Source organism: Aplysia californica, unplaced genomic scaffold (assembly GCF_000002075.1).
Source record: "Aplysia californica isolate F4 #8 unplaced genomic scaffold, AplCal3.0 scaffold00117, whole genome shotgun sequence".
Taxonomy (NCBI): domain Eukaryota; kingdom Metazoa; phylum Mollusca; class Gastropoda; order Aplysiida; family Aplysiidae; genus Aplysia; species Aplysia californica.
Genome location: NW_004797387.1, coordinates 545,743 through 572,975, shown reverse-complemented (window position 1 = coordinate 572,975; position 27,233 = coordinate 545,743). Strand labels below are relative to the sequence as shown.

The 27,233-nt window shown below is 39.0% G+C and overlaps 2 protein-coding genes across 3 annotated transcripts in view; one reads left to right on the top strand and one right to left on the bottom strand.

Moving 5' to 3' along the window:
- Window positions 1-1,008: 1,008 nt before the first annotated feature.
- LOC101852843 (protein transport protein Sec23A) lies at window positions 1,009-26,242 on the bottom strand. Of its 2 annotated transcripts, none has more exons than XM_035969110.1 (20): window positions 26,134-26,242; window positions 22,654-22,884; window positions 21,919-21,976; window positions 21,283-21,369; window positions 19,853-19,933; window positions 19,410-19,568; window positions 18,630-18,733; window positions 17,813-17,957; window positions 17,018-17,176; window positions 16,339-16,454; window positions 15,358-15,481; window positions 14,606-14,776; window positions 14,006-14,112; window positions 13,472-13,625; window positions 12,836-12,987; window positions 12,175-12,262; window positions 11,448-11,534; window positions 10,357-10,512; window positions 9,094-9,162; window positions 1,009-3,411 (listed from the first exon to the last, which is right to left on the bottom strand). In XM_035969110.1, exons 2-20 carry the CDS (start codon window positions 22,872-22,874, stop codon window positions 3,322-3,324), a joined length of 2,328 nt encoding a protein of 775 aa, XP_035825003.1. In that variant the 5' UTR covers window positions 22,875-22,884; window positions 26,134-26,242; the 3' UTR covers window positions 1,009-3,321. The 2 variants fall into 2 exon arrangements, with proteins under 2 accessions (XP_035825003.1, XP_012936590.1); XM_013081136.2 differs by having other exon boundaries at window positions 22,654-22,887; window positions 26,134-26,236.
- A 70-nt stretch (window positions 26,243-26,312) lies between these two features.
- LOC101852616 (protein mab-21-like 2) overlaps window positions 26,313-27,233 on the top strand; it is a 37,690-nt gene continuing 36,769 nt past the window's right edge. Inside the window, exon 1 of the mRNA XM_005095921.3 lies at window positions 26,313-26,855. Within this exon, the coding sequence (XP_005095978.1) occupies window positions 26,381-26,855 (475 nt within the window). The 5' untranslated portion in view covers window positions 26,313-26,380. The remainder of the gene's footprint in view (window positions 26,856-27,233) is intronic.

Below are 27,233 nucleotides of genomic sequence, written 5' to 3'. Positions count from 1 at the left end.
AGGTATTGGGCAAGAAACATCGAAAAGATGGTGATTACATTTCAGGTTCTTAATCTTACTGTGTCCCGGAGAAAATGTAGAGCTGGCCTCTCATAGAAAACCAACGGAGGATGAAAAAGTATGTAATTTTACTCTCAGGCCTGCCGAAAAAAATCCCAGAGGGGGGATCACCGACTTCACAATCTGAGCAAGCGCTCATTTCCTCTGCAGACTGATATGAAGATCTTGGAAGATGTAATTAGTTTAACAATTCATTATGTCACTATGTGAGAACCATTTATATATGTACACTCTCATGAGATTCTTTCCTACCCAAGCTGTCAGGACTGCCAGTGCCCCAGAGCAGCCATCGTTGAGCATGGCAAGTTTTAACCCTCGTAGCGCTTACCGGAAGCACTGAGCGTGCTCCGTGCCGGGCTCGCCTAGCCTTGACCGTTCGTGACCTGCCCCGGAGCGCTGGCCGCGTCATTTGAGGCCTACGCGGGGAAAGTTATTGTTTCTTTTTGTATCTTGACAGTATGCGCGCATACATTCACCAAAACCCTATACAAGCATACATTTCTAAATTCAGAAAGGACTTCATTTTCCAGAGATATGGTTTTCAAAATAATAAACTGAAAACTGTTAATGAAACCAATCATTCATTCACTGTTCAGCGCTAAAGGGTAATTGACCTAAATAAACATTATAGAGTCTATCCCTAACAGAACCCATGAAGGTACTCAGTGCCTTGAGCCCTGGGTTATTTTTTTCCTTGATTTTGATAGGTTGAACAATTCTACAGTAAAATTTTCCATAACAGAACTAATAATAACAGCTAAAGGAGACACTATTTGCTCCAAAAATAAGGTGTTCCCCCAAATTGACAATAGTCACCTCGCGCGTCTGGGAGCTGGCCAGCCTGTTGGCGATTATAGTCGCCTCGCGTGCTCAGCAGAGTGAGAGCGGGGGAGGAGTTTTGTTGCCTGGAGCGCTACGAGGGTTAAAGAAGGAAAACTCAAAAACATGTCGGACATCAATTCGAATATTTACTGACATTTTCAAACACACTGATTTTGAGGAAAATCTTCAAAGGAAACTGCAAGAATAATCTGGTGAATATTCATGTACTTCAATGTACTAAGTAAAGTAACAATGTTAAATCCAATATTTAAACAGGCTATACTTTCACAGTAATAGTTCGGTTGCATGCACTATACAACAGCATAAATAATGAACATTGCATAAGTATAGCCCACAGAGAACTAGAAGGAACTGATGTAGCAGAATCAAGTATACTGTCTCACTTCTTAATGTCATTTAAAAAAACAACAATTAACCAATAAAATAACGAAACTTATGTCCTTGCCACATCCATCCTCTAAACTGCTCTGATACACCACTGTAGCCAACAGTTCAGTGACACAAATACACTGCAAGTGAGCTGCAAAACACATTGAATTATGTCATCTTTTCTTCAAACTACGAAGCAGCAGTTATAATCTGGCTGTTTCTGTGTAAACATTGGATTGTGATTTGAACAATAATTTGTGACAAATCCAAGGTCTAAATGGCTCCAGTGAACACTGAGTGACATAGTTCCCCCTATTAACCATTAAAAACTCACAGCTTGTTAATATTAAGTTAATTGTTCTCTTCTTTATGAATGTGCACATTCCCATTAATGCAAGTTATCACAATCCATTTAAGTTGACAGAGAGACGTCTCTGCTGTGGCACAGCATTATCTGCTTTTAAAAATTATTTTCAAAGCAACAATTATCTAAATTTGTTCCCAGCAAAATATAACTACTACCTCAAATGTTTCCTGTCAGCCTCGTTTCCTGGAGCAGGACAAACTATACTACAGGTACTTATGAAGCTTTCAGCACCAAGAACAGCTGTTACAGCACTGGTCTGCTGCGAACTACAACAAAGTTGACAGGGAAGATGCAGAAAGAAAAACAGTTACACAAAAAAAATCTCTCTCTTGCTGAAAGATGGATAAATCTCGGTACAGTGAAATAGTCTTCCCAGATACTTATACTGCTGAAACATCAAAGTGATGAACCGACCCTGTTAGTGTTTCCAACAGTATACATAAAACAGTAACATCATACATTGATGAAGTTTATCCCCCTCGCTAGCTAATACACGCGCAGTCATAACACAAGTGCATAAGTTACCCTCGGGGGAACTTTGAGATGGTCTTAGTAACTCAAAATGGCCAAAAATGTTAGAACTTTCTCACTCTGGGGTAGTGGTAGCAACTAGTGCGATGATCATGAGGAGACAAATCATTTCAAAGGCATAGCATTTGATCGTCTGCCACTTATCCAAACTGAGAAGAGATGTACAATTTTTCAGCAAGGAAGAAGAGAAGAATACAGAAGCCATCTGAATTCTATCCTCAAACTTTTTTGAAGCAGTTCAAGTTTCCAACCAACTGTGAGCTAAACAAAGACATGTAGTTGTGTACACGTATCATACAGATCAATACAACAATGAAGTGAACCCACTCATTTCTGTCACACTTGTTAGCAACAGTCACTTCAGTCTTTCTGGCAGAGTGCATTATGTTGAAATCACATGTTCACGCATGCACACACGCCAACTTATCACAAACCTTTAAACCATAATATAGCAATGGGGCGGAAAATATCACCCTCGAGAAATTTGAAACAAAGAATAATTCTCCAATCTTTAGCCCGGTGACTAGACTTTCTTCAAATGATATAATGTTAGTGCCTAAAGAATTGTACAAACATCCACGCAAAAAAAAAAACCCCAAGTAAAGATGATCTTGAATCATCACCACTATCCTTTTTTTAAAAAACACTATGCCCCCACGGGACGCCGATCGGTTACGGTGTGATATAGCATGTACCACACCTGTATCCTTGTCCGAGGGGATAAGTGTCGCGCGCTCTGCGCACTGCGTGGGTGAAAAGCGTTAACCTCCCCCATGTCAACATATGCTCCGAAGAATACATCTCTCCCTCTCTCTCTCACTTAGACATGCTACAAAATACCCAGACACACAGAAGAATTTATATCTGCCATAACCTTTGTCCATTTTGCTTTCTTTCTCTTATACAGCATAGTATAACTTTTTTCTCGGCGAAAAAAAAAATGCCCGCTCTCTAGAGCCATAAATATTCCTCATTCTCCTCCTCTCCTCTCTTACCCCCACCCCCCGTATCTACAGCATGGCCACTCAGATGAGTGTCACAGCGCGCGCTCTCATCTCCAGGTCCCGCTGAGCCGTCTGTCTGCGGGCGGTCACGACCACCGGAAGGCGCCCACTACCCCGACTGTCACCACACGGCGCCGAGGCTTCGGTTCAGGAGGAGCTGGACACAGCCAGTTTCTTGAGGTGCTCCATGAACACCTGCAGGCTCACATCGTCCGTCAGCACCGGCACCGAGCCATCCTGGGGAGACAGGGACAACGGCCAAGTTTTAGGGGGTTTTTTGTCAGAGTTTGTTGGTTTGGGTAAAGAGAAGTGTACAATGACGACACAATAATTGGTTATTTGTTAGTGCTGGGAAAAAGTCAGACTGACAGACAGAAACAGCAGAGGGAAAGTAAAGAAGTAGGACCTACCAGTGGTGCCCTCCAACCACAGGCTTGGTGAGTTTTATGGTATTTCCAACACAAATGCATAAAAATAAGTGCTGAAGATTAGAGGGGTTACTCGAGTGTAACAAACAAGAGAAAGAGGAGAGATGAGGACGATAGATGTCTGACACGATGAAAGAAGGAGCATACCACACTAGAGCACCCGCAAACCACCCACCAACAGGGAAGGACTCCGTTCCAAGAATATAGAATGGGCAAGTAATTACGCCATTATAAAGTGTAGCATTTCCTGATATAGTATGATTTGACATATATTTATAACAAAAATTGGGGTATAAGTAGTATAACATTAACATCGTGTGACATGGTATGGCGTGGTACCATTAGGCAAAGTGTGACTTCATATTACAGACTGTAAGGCATGACTATGACACATTTCAACATGTTTTTAAAAAAAGGTTTTAGTAGAGGTTTTACGGTGCTTGCAACTGCATAAGGTCATATGAGCGCCAAGGGGTGGATGTCAGCAGAGAAGTCCTTACAGGGAATCAGGCTTACTCTGCTCACCTCTCTAGCTTCAACAGCACAGTCTGCTTAGACTATCAAGGCATCCCGGATATAGCAGGTCACAAGAGTGTGACAAAACATACAAAAGAAGCAGAGGAAAATTATGATAGTAAGGATTAGGAAAGTAAAAGCAGCAGTTCCCTGTTGCAGTTCTGGCACAGTTATGAGCATGACAGTGATGAATCAGACCATTTACAATTCTACTGTGCATAAGAACAAGTTTATGTCCACCCTTAGGGAATGGCCTAAAGACACTTCAATTAGTAGCACTGCCCCGGGGGGTTATTTCAACACGGTGTAGACAAATGTAAGAGGCAAGACCTTCAACTTAATGCTGAGCTACAACAGGCTTGAACCAAAAGGGAGGAGAGCCGTGAAAATTCTTCGAGTAATAAATTCAAAACTTAAGATGACCATTTCAGAAATTTGAGCCGGGGCTGCCAACAGTGAGGTCCACATGGACAGTGGTGAGTGAGTAAACTAAAGGCCTATATGTCAAACAGTTGCATTTATCACCTTGAAAGAAAAACGTTTATAAATGGGTTCATTTGTCCAACTAAAATCACAGTTACTTCAAGTATTTCCTTAAATATAAAAAAGACCCTGGATTTCTTTCGTTAAAATTATTAAGCATTCCAGGACCAAGTAATTACTTGCCAACATTGGTGGGTTAACATTTTTTTCCATAGCTGTAATAGCCTACTGTACTGTAATGTAAAGATCATCACTAAATATTTAAAAATCTTCTACAACTAAATATGTAAAGGCAAATAAGGAATATATTCCATGTCTTTTTTTTTTAACCCTGAAGGAATATATTCCCGTTAGTCTTGGGGCTTTGTAAAAACATTGACTTTACTTTATTTACACTTACACTTTAGATTTTTCTAAAAGAAGAAAAAAATGATATTAATCTATATCCCTCATATTTTATGGCTGTATTTGAAGAATACAGCTCATTGTGCAACAATACAGACGGCAAAAGACATTTTTAAAAAAAATCTTGGAAAAATAAATAAAGTCTCGACATGTAAATCTGGAGAACAACTGTATTATCCTCTTCAGTGACAGCTGGGTAATAGGCTACTTGCAGTGGCAAATATAACGACAAACGGGCACGCCGCTGCAGAAAGACCATATTCTTATGCTCGAGAAGGACAAAAGTAAAGCATAGATACCAGTGCACCACTCCCACAAAAACCTTTCACCATAATGACACAAAATGTATCTATCTTAAGTTGTTTTTTTTTTAAACCTGCCTCACAACCACAAAAATATTCAGTGGACTTTGCTTAAAACTGTGCTAAAAAGGGAACAAAGTAATTACAGATATATTTCAGGCGATAACTTATTAGATTCCCATCTTCTTACCAATATGGTTCAAGCATTATTAAGTCTAAAAACATTTAATCCACACTGCACTTTAAGCAAAGTCCAGGGTTCAAGGAAATTTTAGTACTGATTTCTTAAACAGATATGGAGAACACATTGTCACAAATAACTAAAAGCTATACCAGGCCTTACAGTTGGCTGGCATACAGGTTTATTGATTAAAGCTAAAAACACCAGTATGCTTTTGGAATCATGCAAATTAATCCTTTTGCTTCCATCACATCATGTATTAAGTAAAACTTCACAACACCACCACCTTCAATTTTCTTTAACCACAGCAAAGAAGGGGGGAAAAAAATAAATAAATTAAAAAAATAAGCCGATAAACACACCCAAGATCAACCCTACAGACTGCAAAGGAGGCAGTATTGATAAATTCAGGGGGGAAAAAATAGTTTGGCAACATGGAGAAGAAAACAAGGGCAGGACAAGTCTCTGTCAACCAGCAACACCCATGAACATAGCCACTCATTACATAACCAGCAGGGCAACCCATTATACTATTTTAAGGCTATCAGAACAAAATCTGAAGAGAAAAAAAACCCCAATCATTTTGCAGCAGTGTTTAAGTGAGCGCTTCAAATCATTATTCAATAGTAATTGTGGTCTACAACATTAATTTAATATTCAGTAATCTCTAGAAATCCAAAAGATGAGAAGTTGCCTATACATGTACCAGGTTTAACGAGTCAGAGGGCAACTTTGTTGTTTTTAATAGTTCTCATACTCAATATCCTCCACCCCCTTAAAAAGCCAAAATTGCAATCTATCTGAGTTTTTTTTCTTCTGAAAGAGCAATTCGTGGACTTCACATTTGTGAATTTCATAGGGTAATAGTGGAGAAGCTACAAAAAACAAACAAACCAACAATTTTCATGGTTTTATCACTTTTAAAAAGTCCGCTTCATTTTACATCTTCATCTATTATCCCCTTCTTCATATTTGGAACAGTCTCAATAAGTATAAGTTTACATTATAAGGAATCGCCTATTCTCTAAAACTTTTTTTTCAGTAGGTCATTCAATGCTGTTGCAAAATAAGACATTCAGATTTTGTTCAATAGCCTGAAGACCCCACAAGCTGAGCTCCTCCTACAGGAAACCATGTCAAGCCAGACAGAAGACCAGCCAACAGTAGACCTGCCAAACTCTATGATCATCAAAACAAAATAATTTTTCAGAATCTTCTTTTAAGAAAAGCGGTTCGGATTTTTAAAAAAATAGGAATCATACAGACTTCAGTATGTTAACATCACATAGTGAATCAGCCAAAAAAAAAAAAAAAAAGGCCTGTAATAAACATTTAAGTCTTTGCAGCTACTACAGAACAGGCGAATCTGGTATAGAAAAAAACTCAGAGAAAATGTTGTAATTATTTGTATTTTCACTTCCCTTACACGTCATTCATATATGGCCGGGCTGCATATTGTTTGTAAGTAAAACAAGAAATTTTTTCTTTTAAAAAAAAGTAAAACTGATTGGGTGTTTTGAAGTGAAAATAACCCCCCCCCCCCCAAAAAAAAAAAATCGAAGCAGGTAGAATTTTTATCAAGGCACTTGGCAGATCTACTATGGCCATTTATAGGAGCCCAAGGGTCACCGAAATAAAAAAGAAAGAACATGGGGCCATTTACAGCAGGCTCTGGTCCTGCCGATCCTTCAGTCATGACAATCTGTGACGTGGAGGAAAATATGGCAACCGTTGACATCATTCATGCGAGGGGGTGGGTGAGGGATGAGGGATAGGAGTGTCATATCTCCAGTGGGTGTATCAGAGTTTAACCCTATCCGTACATTGTGTTTTACTATCGTATCCAGAAGTCCACTGACTCATTCACTGTCAGTTTGAACAAGTAAAAAAGTATGACAATGGACAAGAATAACAGATATAGGTCCTCCCACTGACACTCTGTAAGTACATCTACTTCTCAAGTGTGGTCACTTTGACGACTTGAATAACAAGAGAGACACCCCTCCTCCCCCACACTCACAAAATTTGACTTAAAAGAGCCTTTTTTCTTTAGCTATAGCCACTTTATAAACACAATCAACCTTTGTGACACAACACAAGAACATTCTTAAAATTTATGTTGATATTGAAGATTTGCAGAGACAAAAGTGTCTAGTGTATTTGTATACACTCTTTCTCTCTTTCTTCTACTAGGACACCCAGTTGGACTACATAAAAGTTTGTACGACCATACTTCACTTGAAATAATCAATTCTGAACGCAGGGGTAACACATCCCTAGTCCACAGAGCAGACCCCCAGGTAAGTTTACTTACCAACCCCTGATTTACATATATTGAAAATTCTTTCTTTCAATTACTACTAAATGGTCTGTCTGATACTTTTCAAGATGGGCAATAGACTACCTCCGATAAGTCCACAGAAACACAATAGTACGTTGAGAAATGAACAGACAACTATTATATATATTATCTCCATTTGAGTCTCTTCTCGAGTTTCTCACTTCACATAAAAAATGTAATAATAAACCTGGGTTCTTAAATATTCAGCTCTGAATATTTTCCCCCTTCAGTTTCACTCTAACTTCACTGAAAACCCCCCACAAAAACCCACCATCTGTACTACATGCAAATCTGAGGATTCTCTGATAACAACCTCCAAGACAGTGTACTTCTACTACAGTCACGGACAACTCTATCCTCCACTTCTAGTTAGTGTGTGAGCATTTAACACTCCTATTAATACTATTATGCTCTACTTCTGACTGTACACATCACAAAACAAACAAAAAAATCCACAAACCACAGAAAGGATTTACATGTATCATGCCAGCATAGATCCCAGAGTCATTCAAACACAAAACTCTTCTCTGATCTCATCTGAACAGAGTAAATCAAGGCTTCATGCAAATCTGTCTTTTGCAAAAGTATCAAGATGCACTAAGCAGCGGTTATATCCTTTTTAAGTCAAGGAATATAGAGTCTCAACTTTAAATTTACAGGAATCTGAAAGACAGTGTTGTACAAAACAGACACTTTTTTTAACTAAACATATACTGATGAGATCTTAGAATAATTGTTATTCTGAGATCATGTTTAAAGAAAAAGAAACAAAATGAACATCACGGAGAATAAAAAATTAAAGGGGCAATTTGTGTGAGATCAGAAACAAAGCTGGACCCTTGATGGACCAAGCCTTCAGAAACTGATGTCCTGACAGAACACAGTATACTGTGACAACCTCATAGGGTGAACCCAGTCACATTTAGAATTAAACAAATAGAAGACAGCACTAACCTGATTGTAATTGAACTTTTGAAAAGTCATGTTTTATGACAAAACATTTAAGATTAATTTTTCTTCAATAAACTAACTACGTCAATCACATTTCACATGAAAAACACGTATCACTTCTATAACCTGGAGATCCAACAAGTCAAAGCAACATCTATTAAAGCAAGTAAAAATCTATGCTTGGAATTCCGTTTCAATAACAAAACATTGTGCACAAAATGAATCCAGAGTGTCTTCATCATTTATAAACACAAGTGTAGCATGGGATAATGTCTGTGAAATTATGTTGGAGCAATATAAAACTGGACTCACCTGTCCTCCGAAGCCGTACATGTTGTTGTGTGTCTGTGAAGGGTTCACCTTGGACAGAAGGAACCGAGCCTGCACAAAAAAACAAACCAGTCAGAAAAGTTCATTTTTGTTAAACTACTAAATTCCAAGAGTGCTGAAAGCTTCTCATTCCTAGTACAAATGATCAATAATTGAGCTGTTTTGAGAAATCATGGAGGGAAAAGCAAGCCAGCCTGTAAGAAACAAAGAGCTTTTTAGAAATCACAAGGATAAATTCTAATTATTCTCGAGACCTGTTATTTAAGAAAAGCATGCTGATCCAACAACTCTCATACCATTTTCATGAGTTTTTTCCAGTTTTGTTTAGATTGCTTTTTTTATTAAAAAAGTATCAACGGGCTGCCAGATACAATGATCATTTTGAAGGCCTAGGATTTGGCATTCTGACAATAGTCTAAAAGAGAAATATTCCACAAGAGAAGAGAAATATTTGGACCTCAATGCCCATTGTGAAGATCGTAACCAAATACACATTAGCAGTCGATGAAATCATAAAATGTCAGAGAAAAGGAAAGAGCAAACACAAAATTAAGATATGAATACCACCAAAGACATTCAACAAATTAGAAGTGCCTTCCTCATGCTCAGCAAAATTTTTGGCCCAAAGCTTACATATTATGAAAAAACTGCAAAGTTAAGCAGTTTGTCACTGTGGCACATATGAACCTATGATGCAATCTGTCTTGCATCAGAATTTTAACATAGCAATATGTCTTGCATCATGAAATTACCAACATAACACATGTGTAAGAAATCCCTGATACAATCTTCATAGCCCGAGGCATCGTCCAAGACTAACATGTAAGAGCAGTGAAGAATCAGGAACCTGATTAAAATTTCAAGACATTTTTTTCCCTATGAGATGATCCAGTATTAGTTTTTCACATGATCAGATGACTATTCATTAAAAAATGTGACTACTTAGAGTAAGGCTCCGCCAAAATGCCAATAGGAAAAGAAACGCGTGACTGAGACTTTACAAAATATGTTTATCAGATGCAGACGACACTGTTGAATTCTGAATTGGAAAACAGTATGCAAGATATGACTTCCTGAATTATTACAAAGTCTAACAAAAAATAAAGAAAAACCAAAACAAAAGAACCCCAAAACAGGACAGAAGTTTTTATTTAAAAAACCAACAAAACAACAAATATGCAACTAAAAAGACAGATATTTCCCCATGTCAAATGTAAAGCCACAGTCCCCAAAAGGTTGTCTCACCTGTGATGCTCCGGCCTCCGTCACGATGTACCTGGGCATGGGGAACCTCGTCTGCAAAATTTCCTGGGCATCATCAAGTGGCGCTTGCAACAACTGTTTCAGGTTCTCATACTCTGGGAGGTCCTGGTAGCCTTGAGCTTTCCACTGGGCAATAGTCTGAAAAGATCAAAATATAGATAAATGAAAAAGAGGAAAGTAAAAAGTAGGACCTATGAGAATTGCCCTCCACCACCCACATCAGGCAGGAGAAATATATTTTTTTTGTATGGAAAAAGACACAAACAACAAAAGGAAAGAAAAGATCCACCAGTGTTGCCATCCAAACACACGCTGAGCAGTAGATCGGGTCAAGTATTGACAACAAAACATGACATGTGACCGACTGTTAGGTTGTAATTTGGTTATTATTTTGTCAGGAATGAACAAGGATAACCCTAACATTAAAAAGAAGTAAAAATAGTTGTTTTGCAAAGTCTTAGTCTTGGGATAGGGCAAGACGACAACAACAGGCAGAAACAAAGGAAGGACAGCAAAAAAATAGGACCTTCCAGTGACACCTTTCACCTTCATGGCAGTAGTGAATAAATTGAAACAATAAAGCAACACTGCAATTACACAGAAACAACTTGGCACTGAAGTGTAATCTAGTACCAAAACACAACACAGCACTGTCCTACAAGGGATGGCAGTGGGGCCATATTCCATAACAAGACACCTTACTATGGAAAAGACAATACACTATGGTCATGTCACAACTCCTAATCTCCGGCAAGCTGCTCCCAGCGCTGTGCCGGTGGGCCCCCTGGCAGCAGCTCAAGCACATTCCTTTACAATCACTTCGAAGTCAAATTGCTATTGCTGAAAACAGGTCTCTTTTATCGGAAGTTCATTTAATATATCAATAACTATTGAAACAAGTTCGTTTGTTTTGATTTGATGCCCAATTCAGTGACGAATGTCAATTTTAGATTTTGTATCAAAACAGGGCCCCAGCAAAGTGTGTTTACCCCCCCCCTCGGAGATAAGGAGTTAAAAACACCATAATCATAAATATCATTATATTATAAAACAAGATTTTGCATTTCACTCACCTCTCCATGATATATAAGAATGTGGAAAAACGTGTCCATAAGAAGAATTCTGTCTGCTTGCATGCTGCTACTGTCCAACAGTACAGGCTGAAAGAAAAAATAGTGGCAAAAGATACGTTACAGAAAACTTAACACAGACAAGAAAAAAATTTTAAAAAGGATGAAATCAGAAATCAAGCTGAATCTGTGAGTAATACTGCTCCTTGTAAGAACAACACACTGGTTCCAAAGCATGATGAACAAACAGAAACACTCTTATGAAAATAAACACAGATAAAAACGCTACACCTGAATACAGTTTCAAATTTAAACCCTGAAATTTTCTGTAAATATCCAGACACATTCCACCCAAAAAACCCCACCAAAATTGGAACCAAAAGAATTTTTCCAGTTGAGAGGGCAATAAAGAATGGGGAACATCAAGCAAAAAAAATTTATCAGGGATATGATGAGATTGTAGCTCTCCTTCACAACACTATAAGGTCTTCATTAAACATCCATCTTAAAATATTTGACACCCATCTTAAACAGTCAGATGAGTGGAGAGCTAAAAAAAAATACTCCTCGAAAATCTGAGTTCAAGAGTACCCTGATGCGGGCACTCGAAATAACTCTGCTATACTACAGAAAATAATTGTAGTAAGTTCCAAACAAAGAATGACAAAACTAATTTGCATCAGTAAGCAAGATTGCATTATAGCAACCACTACTTGAGCTACCCGTTTACCTCTGGGGGGCCGTGGAAGGAGTAGGCATAGAGTATGGGCTGGATCATGATGAGTGACTGAGTCAAGTCTTCCACGTTGAGCATGTGTCTGGGGAAAAGATAATATAAACATTGTATGCTCGCATGTGTCTCAGGAAAAGATGACATGAACATTGTAGGTTACGGAAAATTGTGTATGGACAAAATAATATGAATATTGTATACTTGTTGGAAAGATGATATGAACATTGCATGCATGCATGTATATATAGGGAAAAGATGGTATGAAAGGGGTATGCTCGCGTTTGTTAGTGCTAAAACAATACATCCACTTGCAAATGACCTTTTTGCATCCAAGAGGACACTGAACACAAAATAAGCCAAGTACATCCATGACCATAAGTGGCAGTACAAAATAGCCTTGCACACGAACATATCACAAAATGATATTGAATTAAAGCCAATATACTGCTCGGAGGACAACAACATAGTACAGACCAACCTGCTCTAACAGTCATCTGTTAAAGACAACTGTTCAAACAACCACTTTCCACCCCCACCCTGCACGTTAAAAATATATTATGACCACTTTGCCTAAGACAACTGATTTTCTCCTTTACAATGGATGGCCGCCTTGGACACAGTTTCCATTGTAAGGTAAGCAGAATAAGGAAGAACTCACCTGTAATAGGAGGTCTCATCAGGACTGTTGTTGAACACCTGTAAAAACTGTGACCTCCTCAGGTGAAACATAAACTGCGGGTACAGGGAGAAATTCTCCGAGTAGCGAAACGAGGTTGGATCATCCTTGTGGTAGTCCCCAAACTTCTGACACTACAAACAGAAACGGAAAGATTTTAAAAAGTGAAAATCTGAACACACAATATAAACACATATCAGTGAATAAAAAGAAAGCAAACAGAACAACAACAATAAAAAACCCAATTAATGAGTAAATAAGACTTTCATTATTTTATAGCAACAAAACCTGAGTGACCAGTGTAACAAATGATCACGATAGTAATATGTTGTTAAATGTAATATGTCACTCACAAAAAACAGAAATAAGCCTAGCTGTTAAGAAGCAGTAGGATAAAAACTTGATGACCCAAAAAAATCCTTTAAAAAACAAAAACGTTGCAGATTCAAGTCTGAGGGGGACCTTTAGGTCAAAGACAAGAAAAAGGAAGAAAAGCATCAGCAAAAAGAGAAAAAAGGAAGGAGGAAAGGTTATTCAAATTATATCCAAAATGGTGGTGAGCAGCCAACATCTTCAGAACAGCAGACTTTGCTGCTTCTAGAGAACTGAGCGACTTACCAAACGTATAAGCATACGATCCAGCCAGCGAAGGACATCTGGCCCATCGTCAGTCTCGGCTCTGTACACGGCTATCCTCGCCATCTGAACTGCTGCTGCCTCCTGATCAAAGCCGGCAGAGACGTGGTGGATATTGGCACTGGCGTCTGCCCAGCTGAGGAAGAAACAGGCCAGAACTTAGAGCTAAGAAATTGACGAATTTCAGGAAACGCTCTCAAAGAAGAAGGAAAAATATTGGAGAGGTGAGTGGATAGTATACAATGAATGCACGGAAGAAGTCTTGGTAACATATGAAAAACCAGTATCTTGAGTAAAAGAGAAAATACATTTAATAAATCAGTGAAATAACGATTATGTTCAGAAGTAGGAGCAGGCTATATAAAAGCGTCAATCAACCATGTGTGGGGACACTGGAGAGACTGAAAACTCGAATACATTTCAAAGGAAAGATGAAACACAATGTTAAAAAAAACCAAAAGCAGACGGAAGAAAAAACGATTTTGTGACTTATGACAGCAAAAAATCCCACCATACCTGCGAGCCACAGTAGTGACGCGAACTCTTCGCTCTCCGCTGGAGTGCTGGTACTGTGTGATAAACTGTATGTAGCCCCGGCCACCCTGAGGTATAGGTGCATTGTGCTGGGGAGAAAAACCACACAAACATCATAGCTGAAGTCATGAAAGGACACTTATTTATATAAGTATTAATTTTAAAGATGTAATATTTGTCTGTTTAAGCAGAAAAAAGAAACCTAGTACAAGGAATCTCAATTTTCTGTGATATGCTACTTTCCATATAAAAGAATATTTATGAAGTAGTAATATTGATTAATAAGACCATATATGACAGTGCTAGACCAATTAACACCATCAGTGAGTTTTAAAAGTTGACACTATAACACATACTGAAGACCACAGATAAGTTTTTATTTAAATTGACAGAGCAATAAAATTTCAGCAATAAAAACCACGAATGAGAAAAAATTCAACACTGCCAGAAATGAAATTAAGACCACAAACAAGTTATGAATCTGATACTGTCAAAAATCAATAAGCCTGCAGACGTCAAAATATATCAACGACACGTTTACAATACTCCATCAGCTAAACAAAGCACTGTGAACCCCCTCACCTGATTCACGACTTCAAAGCAGATGGCGAGTGAACTGTTAGGGTAGAGGCCACACATCTTCCACTGGCACGTGCCACCCAGACCAATCTCTGTGTCCGACACGGACGGACCCTTCACACCCAGCGACACACATGGCCCGATGGCACCAGAGACCTTCAGCTCCCGGGACGTCTGCAGAATGAGCACAAAAAAATAGTAAATGTGAGCATCTGAAAGTCCTCTATTGTAGGTCAAAGCTTGCGTGCTGCACTCATAGATGTGTTGCTGTCCTTACGTGTATATAATTAATGTATGGCTGTGATGGTTCTTCTTCATGTGGTTGAACTGGTTCTTCTTGTTACTGTGAAATATTTTATCTTTTGTGAATGAATTATTACTTTTCATGACCACGTGATTGATGTACAGTACTCATCATTTCTACTTGTATGGGATAGACCGCAATATGAATGCAATCTATTATTTTTCTCACTAGCAGCCCCTCGCAATGTGCTACATTTATAAAAATAAAAACATCCCACAGGAGTATTTTCTTCAGTATATAAGTAGCCCCCAAACGAGAGTATGCTCTTAGTTACAGTGCACAAGCATGCCCTTTTTTGTTTAGCCACCTGCTTTTTACTTTTATTATCATATTTCTACCCGAGGTGTATGAGTCTGGTAGCCTAACCACTAGGCCACTGACGCCACCACACCAAAGCACCCGCCAACCACCCGCTCACAAATTTGAATCACAAATCAAAGAAAATTCTTACCTTAATCTCAAGAGTTGCGCCAAATCCCATTTTAAATTCTCCTTTCTGGTCGCGGGAGAATACTCGTTGGAAGGTCTGCTTGAACAGTGACGTGTTGAACGAGTCTCCCATCACCATGTGGCCACTGAGGGACAGACAGACATTCCTATTGTTAACTGGGGAGGGGCCAATAGCTCAACTCTTATCTCACACAACAGCTAGACTGACCAAAGTTTGAATACCCAATCGGGCTTGTTTGTACCTGCATCAGTAAGGACAGTTTACAGCTCCTCTTGAGGAGATGGAGGTGAAAATCAGAGTTCTGGCCTCTTAAAAAACAAACACTGCTGAAAGGGTCATTGTAGTTACACCCATAACTATGTTACAACTGTGACAACACTGTAAGTAGTTTTATTACAAAATGTTACAACTTTCACTCAAAGAATTTTCTAGTTAAAGGACACAGAAATAGAAGTTCACAGCTACTGGCTAGTAACATTCAGCACATTTCGGTTCATGATGTCAAGCGCGATTCTTAGCAAACCTGGCGGTCACCTCATGGCTGTTACAGCCCTCTAATTTCTAAGTAAAGCAACACAGGTGTCTGGCCTACTTTTGACAAATTTAAAAAAAAAAAGTTTTGAGACAAAATCTAACTATAGATTTAGACAAAAAGCAGCAAGAGCAAGTAATATCCATCCAGCACCCTAAAGAGAGTTTGAGTGTCAGTTTTAACCACCACATTCTGCCCATAATACTCAGTGACTCGGTACAAAATAATTGATTTTTAAAAAGTGATGTTTAGTTTTTCTCTTTTAGAAAGAGTTTTACTGCACTTGCAATACAATTAGGTCACCTAAGTGCTGAAGAATAGAGATATTACTGGAGAGTAACAAACAAACAAAAATAAAGGAGGAGAGATAAAGATGATGGATGTTTGATAAGAAAGAAAGAGTGGAGCAAACCACACTAGAGTGCCTGCCAACCACCCAAGTGACATACCCCGTGTATTTTGGGCAGAACTTCATCTCATGCAAACCAGTCTGATCCAGGGCACATGAATAGATGTCTATCACATGGCCGTTATTTGCTGCACGGTTTCCCAGAGCTTCGTAGTGCTGTGGGATAAAGTCAAAGCAAAACAAAGATTGTAAATGGATTTCGTCACTTTCTTCCCCATGGAAGAATTGTACTCATATCTTCTGAGTGAAAAGCAAAGAACCTATCAACTACAGATGCTTGTAGACAGACTAAATGTCACAGTATGAAAACAGACAAGGCCAATTTGCAAACTTAAAAATTCTTCTTTATACCAAAAGTTATCCCCTCTACAGACAAGCACTTGAGGCAAACATACAACAGGTACTTGAATTTGTTTGCGGTCCCCCCCAAAAAATTAAATTAAGATTTGAAACTTTAAAAAAAATAAAAACTAGACTCAAAGCCATGACAAGAAATTACATTAATAATCCAAAGAACATAAGAGTAAAAACCCACTGTCTTTATGAAATTGGATCAAATCTTCACAACCAATCTTAAAAATGTGTCCTCCGTAGGAACAAATAAAATGAATAAGAACAATACAAAGGAGGATGGGGAGAATGGGAGGGGAGGGCGGAGGGCAGAGGGTGGAGGGGGGAGGGCGGAGCAGAGAGAGAGAAAGAACAGAAGTCATTAATACCTTCATGGCTTTCTTCATGTACTTGCAGCTGTCCTTCTCGATGTCATGATGTGATCGGATCGGGTGTTTGAGCTCATCATCCACCACCATGCCAGGGCCCTGGGTACACGGGCCACCCATGAACAGCATGATGCGAGCTCCTGTGTTGGGGAACGTGCACTGAGCAAGAGAAAAAACATTTTATATAGAACAGAACATTCAAGTGATGTTTGCGTAAAAGAAAATCTACCAAAAGAGTGAGCGATATATTTGTGATGGAATCAGATCAATTTTGGGGCACGTGGTATTGTCTTTAAGCTTGTTTATTTGCCTTATTTTTTAGGAAAAAAAATACCCAATCATCTTGAATAGAGGTCAAGATATTTGTGAAAATGGCTGTCAAAATTTGGTGACTTCCAACGCTTGGGAGAACTTGGAAACTGCAAATTTACATTTTTTGGAACCCTAAATCAACTTTTTTTCCAGTAAAATTCACACAGAAATTTTTTCTTTGGATATAAAAGGTGCTGAACCAAAAAACAAAAATTCGGTAGATATTGCCAAAGGGGCAGAAAAATGCAAGATTCATAGAATTCATTATTTAAACGAGCGCCTGATTTATTACGACACCTCACATATACCCTGGTTCCTGCTCACAGTCAGAAGAAGGAAGAAAATGGTGGAGGAGGAGGAGCAAAAGGAGAAACAGAAAAAACAACGGTAACTAAGTAACCTCCAGCAATCCAACAGCGATAGAGAATCAGAAGAAGGAAGGAGGAGGAAGAGGAGTAGGCGCAAAAAACAACGGCAACTAACCTCCAGCAATCCAACAGCGATAGAGAGGGCAGCCCCGACTGAGCGCAGCGGCCTCTTGCCCTGAGCCACCGGCCAGGGGTCACGCTGAAGTTCTCCCAGCAGGTCTGTCAGGCTCATGTCACATTTGTGCACAGGCTGCAGGAATCTGACCACAGAAAAGATGACAAAAACCATGACTCACGACTGTAACATGAGTAACATTACACAGCAACGCCATGTTATTTGTTGATTTATTTGCCTCTAGCACCAAATTTGTATTATTCCCTCTTCACAGAAGTGCAAAATTAATCAACATTTTCCTTGTAGCAAACTTGAAATTTTATTAATTATTGTTTGCAAACTAAATCAAAAACCCTAGTCAGCAAATGAGCGTGCAGAGGTGGGGGGTAGGGTTAGAGTTGGGTAGGGGGTGGACTTCTTCTGTTCCAGTTTGGTTGTACTGAGTGGTTAAGTTGGTCTGACAATGACTAGATTTTCGTCCGCATAATATAAAGACAACAGTAACACTGAAAAGAAGTAGAAAGAAATAACAATACTAGAGCTCTCATCAGCATACCTTTTGACCTCTTTACTATGACTTTCCAGAAAGAAATTAACAAAATGCTACACACACAAAAATTAAAGAGATTTTCGCATCAAGCTTATAGCAACCAAAAACTTGGCAGCGGAGCCAAACGAAAAGGTGAAAAAAAAAAGATAAGAGTTCTGTACCCCCAGACATGGAATTTACTGTGGGCGAAGTAAGCAGATCTTGGACAATTCTCTTCTCTCTCTCTCTCTCACTCTGTCTGTCTCTCTCTTCCACTCTCTCTCTCACCTGTTTGAGGGCAGCTGAAACTGCTGTTGTTGCTGGCCCTGGGCACCTCCGCGCTGCTGCTGCTGTGGGTTGCTCTGTGCGTTCTTCCCAATGCCAAGCATCTCCTGGTGGAGCACAGTGGCAGCAGAATGAGCTTATATTCTCCAATGTCTCTTCATAATTCTCATCAGAACCTTCATCAAGTCCTCCTTTCCAGTATACCTCATCCTCACAAGTCTTATCTATGTATCTATCTATGCATCTAGATACTTATCTATGTATCTATATTTGCATCTGGTAAGCTTATCTATCTATGTATCTATCTAAATTATCCAGGTATCTATGTATGTAGGTATCTATCTTCAAAAATAGTATCAGTCTAAAAAAAAAGACAGACAAAAAGCAACCCATGATCATAAACATTTTCATGGAAATCTGAAATCATCAAATTGCTCTTTCTTTCTTTCTTATCAAACATATATCATCCATATCTCTCCTTCTTTTCCGTGTTTGTTACTCTCAAGTAACACTTCCAATCTGCAGCACTTTTATGACAATATTGTGCAGCAAGTGATATAAAACTCTTTCTAAAACTAAACAATTACTAAAGATTGTATTTTAACTCCCCAATACTTTTCAATATTGAAAACAAAACAATGATTTTGCCTTTGAGGCTCATCTTGTAACCCTTGGCCCCATGCTATTTGGACATCAAAGAGAGAAATTTGAACTGTAAATGTCAGGTTTATCAAAGAGCCTGTTCTGCTGTACATTGCTCTGTCCCACAAGTTTTTACCATACCTGGATTTGTTTGGCGTTGAGCTCTTTGGTTCCCCTGAAGACGTACGACTTGGATACCCCCTCACTGCCCAGTTCGTGAACCTGCACCATTTTGCCATAGGTGATGAGGCCGATCAAAGCGTTGGGCGGGAGCAAACTCAAGGACATCTGGAGTGACTCCTGAAGAAAAAACAACAAACCAGCACATCAGAGAACACCTTGATACAGTATAATGTTGATTTAAGCAAGAGCTTTATAACTTGTTGCCAAAACATTTCAATGCATGAATAGAAACAATTAACTGATAATAATCATTATCAAAGACTCCATGTCTTTCCCAGCTTCAAGTTTAAACTTTTAACAAGATCAAACATTACCATCCAGTACTTCCTTGAGTGACTGGGACATGGATAAGTGTTCAGTCTGGAGTATGGAGAACACACATAAAAAGAGAGAAAGATTACCTTCAGGCCTTGCAGATCTTCATCTTCAGGAAAGCATGTGTCCACAACCAGCAAAAAGATTGGTGGGTGGCATGTGGCACGCTGAAATGGGTGCAGAACAATGGAAGAGTCAGCACTCACATGCTATAAGTTCAGGTGAAAATGAGCAGAAATTTTTAAAAAGATGAGACCCAAATGTCACAATCTCAGGTAAACATTTCTGTATTCATATAATAATTATGTACTTTTTTTTCTTTAACTATATTTCATTCTGTTTCACAAAATGTCTTTTAAAAAGAAAAATGCTCACTATATTTTGTGTCTAAAAGGACATTTTTGTTCCTAAATTCCACAACATTTGATAAAGTAGAACATCCATCTCAGCAATTTGAGCAATTTCATTTGTGTCTCCCCCCCACCCCCCTCCCCCTAAATTTCAAACAAAGAAAGCAGTCCGCTTCATCTGCTAAACAGAGGTACCGCAATAAAAAATATGTGTCATGATGCAGTGGAATCAGGCGCTCGTCAATTTTTGGGCATGTGCAGTTATTGGTATCATCTGAAAGTTTGTTCCTTTGCCTTGCTTTCTACAAAACAAATGCCAGTCTATCTTGAATAGAAGTAGAGATATTTGCGTTTGAAGCAGATGAGGTTGCCTGGTTTCAGTGGTAAAATTTGCGAGAAAATGGCTGCCAAAGTTTGGTAATTTCAATAGCTTGAGAGTCCTTGAAAACCAAAAAAATAAACATTTTGAGCCTTTACTCAAATTTTTTCAGTAAAATTCACATGGATATGTGTAATATATGACTTAAAATGTTAAAAGAAAGAAGTATGTTACTACTTCATATTTAAGAAATAACATGAATATAGAGGCTCAATTACTTTTTTAAACTTTGCCAAAAAACAAAAATTTGATAAAAATTGCCAAAATGTAGGGATATGTTCCTGTTCCTTTAATTTCATTATTTTGACGAGTGCCTGATTTCACCATGATGCATCACATATAGTCATCGGGAACTGAGAAAAACAAACATAAATTACAGGGGGATTGGAAAGAAGTTTAACTAATCAAAAGTACCCTGTATTGAAAACTACAGCAATCCCCAAAAAACCCTTATAACATTAGACAAATTCACAAACAAGCAGCTATTCACTTTTAGATTTTCTACACCACTGGCAATACAGCGGTTATCAAAAATAATATGCTGAACAAGAAATACCACGCAACATAAAAAATGAATCCTAACAGCTCACTTCTTCTAAACAATGAATTGTATCTTTCAGTGGATTTTTTTTCTAAACATGGCACCAACAGGCAACACGGAAGAAGGGGTAAAAAGTGCCTTATACACAAGAAATAGTCCAGAAAACTATTATCATGACCAATAAATGTCTTCTAGAAGGACCAAAGAGAATAGCAGAAACGGGCACAGTTGGAAAGAGAGTCTTACTGTGATAGTGTACTCCAAGGTTGAGAACTGTGGGATGATCTCGGCGGGCTGATGCTGTTCTGATATTGCTGAATACTGAGGGGGGAACTGTTGACATAAAGGTAAAAACCAAAGTATGGTTATTGATTGGGAAAAAGTAAAGCACAAACTTGGCAATTTAATATACCATAATTCATGAACCAAGGAAAAATATATAAATCTAACACGCAAGGAACTAATAGCATTTATAGGAAGGTCTCAAAGCGTTAGTGAAGTTCACATCTCAAACTGTTATTTTCAATTCAAACCTAATTTAGAAAACCTCATTAGAAAATACATTAAATCTCCTAACTTGCATCCAGTCTACCGTCCGCAAAGCCAACTTTATATATATATGTCAACCAACATAATTCTTTGCCCGAAAGATATGCTACTATACAGAAACAAAGAAACAACAAGGTATCACTATTCACAGTCCCCACCCATAAAAAATGTTTTTACATCATGTACTCCCCCCCCCCTCCCCCCCAAAAAAAAGAAAGAAAGAAAGAAAAAAGTATGTTACTACTTCATATTTAAGAAATAACATGAATATAGAGGCTCAATTACTTTTTTAAACCTTACATGACATTCAAACACAATTGCCTAGGAACTTACGGGATTGCGCTGGTAACAAAAGTTGCATGTCCACATTTTAGCTCTGTAGTCAATTTGGCTGAAAAAGAAAATATGTAAAGAACAGTGTAAAAAATGCAGAGAAAACTATCATGAGTCCACTGAGAAGCTTAAATAGTGGGTTCTGCATCCTTTTAAGGATGAGCTATGGCTCAGTACAAAGAAGGAAAGTTTACAGGAGTTTATTTGCTCACATGCAAATCTTTCTCTGATTAAATGAAAGGAAACAGTTTACACATATATCCTGCAATAAGTTTAAAGCTTGTTTTCTACTTGACTGTATTAATGCTGTCACTTTCTAGCATGATTGATCACACATAAAATTCAAAATGAAAGATTCAATCATTCTAGTAATAAAATTATACAATTCCAGAATATTGCTGATACTGTCATTGTGGCAAGAAAAATGGGTAACTCCAAAGGATTTTATACTGGGTGCCCATTGCGAATGGGATCGGGTCGATCGCCCGACTCGCTGCCCAAAAACAAACGCGATTGGCTTTTGCCAAAATAGCTGCTTTGCGCCCTCAATCCGGCTGAAAACCAACCCGACCCCATCCCCAAATGGGCACCCCGTATTACCAATAATGTAAAGCAGGATCAATAACTTATTTCTATTTTTTTGAGACAGCATTAAAAAGTACACAGAAATTACATGTTCTCATGATAGGAATCACATGAAAAAACAGCTAAGAGATCATAAATGGTCTTCCTCACCAAAATGGATTGAGTATCGCTCTGCACGTCGGTCTGGTACAAAGTACAGGATCGTACTGAATGGGTGGAAGGTCTGGCCTTTCCTTCAGGGGAGTGAAAATGGCTCCGAGGGGGACAACCATCCTGGTTGCCTCCAGACGGCTAGAGGGCCACACATTCCAGCTAAATCTGATGCCGTCTCTGTCTTCATTCTGTTGAATGAACTCTTGATAGGTCGCCATTGCAACACAACTGCTGGGAAGAAATAAAAAGTAAAGAGATATAAATCAACCTCGGACAAGATTTACTATACCACCAGTCTGGCGTCTTCAGCTAAACTAAACCTAAATGAAAACGTGCATCACCAGAAGGTAAAGTAGTATAATTTTCAAATTACAAAACCATGACCTTTTCAAGAAACTGAAATGTTACAGAGATCAAAACAAAGAAAACTGGATCGTGTTTTTACATGACCATCATCTATAAAATCGCGTAGGTAGCTAATTAATTTTAAAAGAATTACAGACTGATTTACTTTTATGTCAAATTCCTGAGAAAAGTAGGCAAACAAAACAAAAGCAAAATTCAATTCTGCTCATGAAAAGACAATGGAAATTGTATTCCTAAACATTCTGGCTCTAATACTAGAACTCAACCTTTCTCTCTGTCCTTCCCACCTACACCTACAGGCACCATTATACTACCAGCCCTGCCCAAACCCAAATCTACAGTACAAAAGACTACACCACGTCAGTCACTATTTCGAGGTTTCGTTAATTTTTCAGAAATATTAAAATGAATCACGATTTCTCATACATTTTAACACACTTCACTTGACTTCACAAGAGATTGAATATATTGTCACTGAAAACAAAACAACTTATTAAATGTTACAATGCAAATGCCTGCCAGCGCAGATTCACTTGTTAGGTCATTATATTATGAGTGGAAGTTTGATCCTAATAATAAGCCACAAGATTTGAATAAAATGACCTTTGATTGGGAAATGGTAGATTTAAGCTAAGGCCTAAATTTTAATACTTTATTTTTATACTATAAAGAATGATTTGATTAGGAGGTTTTATAATTCAGTGACGACCAAATTTACAAAATCTAGAATCTAGATTATATATCTATTCCGGACTCTGGTTTAAAACGTGTGTTTTATATCGATGGAAGTGGCTATCCTCACTCGGGGTGAGAATAAAAATATGATCGACCTCTCACCCCGGGTGAGACTTGCCACCGTTGGCTATTCTCACCCGGTGTGAAACAAGACCTGTTTTTCCTAACTTCGGAATACTTTCTATCGGTGTGGATGATCAAATGGATAAAAGCAAAGAAAAAATTATGTTATAGCACAAAAGTAAGCTAATTTGAAGGTCTACAAAGATGCTATGGCTATTTCACTTTTCGAATCGAGCCGAACTACGAGGGTCGACATTTTGTTTTGACCGGAAGTTCCCGCAGGATCTACTCCTCCCCTCTTCTCCCTGTCTGTCTCTTTCTGAATACTGTCAATTGGTGTGGACGATCAAATTGACCAAAACAAAGTTAATAAATGATGTTAAAATACAAAAGCAAATTAATTTGGTTGTCTACAAAGATGCTACGGCTATTTAACTTTTCGAATCGAGCCGAACTACGCGGGGCGCCATTTTGTTTTAACCGGAAGTTCTCGCGCTACTCCTCTCTCTCTCTCTCCACTGCCCACAGACAAAATTGTACGCTTTTAGTCTTCTAACGGTAATAATGGAACATTTGTTCACAGCACAGAATTCTAGGGAGGACTTCCGTAACGAGCGACCACTATGAGACAGAGCAGAATTGAGGGCTTAGGGGTAAGGGTAGGGGTAAGGGTAAGGGTAGGGGTAGGGGTAGGGTTAGGGTTAGTGTAGGGTTAGGTCTAGGCCTCTTCTTTATTGTGTTTGATGGGGTGGTCGCTCGTTACGGAAGTCCTTCCGAATTCTATCATTTTTCTGTTCGATTACAATCACAGTGTAGAATTCTGAGGTTCAGGGTGAACGCAAAATTGGTTGGCCTAGATCTAGATCTAGGCTATAACGGTGAACACACACCGGGTGAGAATAGCCAAAAGACTCGCCTGCGCGGCCACCTCTATTCTCACCCGGGATGAGAATAGTGCAGGCGAGTCTTTTGGCTATTCTCACCCGGTGCGCGTTCACTGTTATAGCCTAGATCTAGGCCAACAAATTTTGCGTTCACCCTAAACCACAGAATTCTACACTGTGATAAAACAGAAAAATTGTAGTATTCTGTGCCGTGAACAAACGTTCCATTACAACTGTAGTCTACTAAAAGCGTACAATTTTGTCTGTGGGCAGTGGAGAGAGAGAGAGAGAAAGAGAAAGAGAGAGAGAGAGAGGAGTAGCGCGAGAACTTCCGGACAAAAGTCAAAACAAAATGGCGACCCGCATAGTTCGGCTCGATTCGAAAAGTTAAATAGCCGTAGCATCTTTGTAGACAACCAAATTAATTTACTTTTGTGTTTTAACATCATTTTTTAACTTTGTTTTGGTCAATTTGATCGTCCACACCGATAGACAGTATTCAGAAAGAGACAGAGAGAGAGAGAGAGGGGAGGAGTAGATCTTGCGAGAACTTTCGGGCAAAACAAAATGGCGACCCGCGTAGTTCGGCTCGATTCGAACAGTGAAATAGCCATAGCATTTTTGAAGACGATCAAATTAGCTTACTTTTGTGCTTTAACGTAATTTTTTCTTGGCTTTTATCAATTTGATCATCCACACCGATAGACAGGTATTCTAAAATGAGGAAAAGCAGGTCTTGTTTCGCACCGGGTGAGAATAGCCTACGCTGGCAAGTCTCACCCGGGGTGAGAGGTAGAATCTAGATCGTTTTTCTATTCTCACCCCGGATGAGAATAGCCAATTCCCGCCTGCGCTATTCTCACCCGGGGTGAGAATAGCCTTATCATATAACATGGCCAGGTAGAAGTACGACTGGCCTAAGACCAAGGCCTTATTTATAGTTTATAGATCTAGATTCTAGATCTAGTTTAAAAGTTAAATAGGCCTTATAAGCCTAGATCTAGATCTAGATCTAGATTCTAAATCTAGGCTACGCATAACTACTTGACTTGGGAGGGCAAGTTAGATTCTAGTAGGCTAGGGCTATGTCACTGTGGAAACAGTTGATAATTGAAGAGGTCAGTGAAGGGTTGTATGAGGAAAAAAGCTTAAACAATTCAAGTCAATAGTAACCCTAACAAGAAGAATCATAAACCCCTATCACACTTAGAAATGTAAACTATATATAACAACGTCGTTGACCAACAAACCCAAGCCCCTTACTGGATCGTTGTGATTGTGATGGGTAAAAGTCTAAACAACTGATCCTAAAAACCGGGTTTGATTGAATCCACGCAAAATATCGAATAGATCCCAAGTCTGTTCATCTGCGAGTGTTAGCTTAGCTCAATGGAAGAAGCAAAAGTGAGCAAAGTACTACAGATCTTACCTGTTTTCTCCCCAATCGAGAGAACACGTAGTTGAGAAAACTGCTGGTAAATATTACAACTCCTCTGTAGACGTAAGACGGAAGTGGAAGCGTGACACGTCAGTTCAGGGGAGGCCACTCTACATTAGAAGCGCGGTTATGTTCCCTTTGTTTATGTTCTCGTTGATACCGACGCCGAGGCCTTGACGAGGACGTAAACAAGTTTGTTCGCGGGTGCCCTCGCCGCTCTATCAATGTGCCCTCAATCATGGATGAGTTGAACACAGCACTGCACAAGTTCAACCAAAACATTGTTGATGCATCTCGTCAAGTATGCAGGGATAGCATAGCGTTTTGCATGACTCAAGTTGTTCTCCCTCTTTTAGAAAAAGTCGGCGAGATCGATGTTCGATTCAAGTGTGCCTCGCCGCTGCCAAACGAGGCATATTTCCAAGGGATGAAAACTACGTGTGTGAACGAGTTCGAGCTCACCGTAATTCTAACCCACCTTGTGACGGCCAAAACGTTTGAAGATACCGGTTGTCAGGACACGAATTTTTCTTGTTATGGTCGAGTGTTACCTCACCAAGCCCCCCACCCTCTAGGGGATTTACTCGTAGACGCCGGTCCCTCGCAGGGTCATTTGTCTGCTCAGAGGATTAGGCAAATCTTCGCCCAGCTCGTTAGACAGGCAGCTTCGATCTTGCCGCTCACTGGACTAACGTTAGAAGTATTCTTCAAAGGTGAGTAGACAGCAAACCCATTCTTGGTTTTGACTGATGTCATCATTTAATATCACCCCATTTCTATAGAATTCTGTCTTAGTATATTTATTATTTAAGTTATATAATTTTGTATGTAGGCCTACGTATTTATACTACGGTTCTCTTTGATAAGCCACCAAAAAAAGTACCTGAACTCGTATATGGTGTGTGGTTCTGTTTCTTTTCTAGCTTCGTTTATAATTAAAGTATTAGCCAATGTGCCCAAGACATATTTATTTTCTGTAGCCTACACTTTTGTTTCTTGTATATCAACAAGAACAAGGAACAAGATGATGTATGCTCTCTCTCTCTCTCTCTCTCTCTCTCTCTCTATCTCTCTCTCTCTCTCTCTCTCTC

Bases quoted from the DNA above. Each gene is read 5' to 3' on its own strand.
- LOC101852843 (XM_035969110.1), bottom strand. From the start codon at position 22,874: ATGGCGACCTATCAAGAGTTCATTCAACAGAATGAAGACAGAGACGGC. The intron at 21,370-21,918 runs GTAAGTTCCTAG...TTATGTCAACAG, and splicing joins TTTGTTACCAGCGCAATCCC to TTCCCCCCTCAGTATTCAGC. The intron at 9,163-10,356 runs GTGAGACAACCT...TTTTTTGTGCAG, and splicing joins CGGAGGCCGGAGCATCACAG to GCTCGGTTCCTTCTGTCCAA.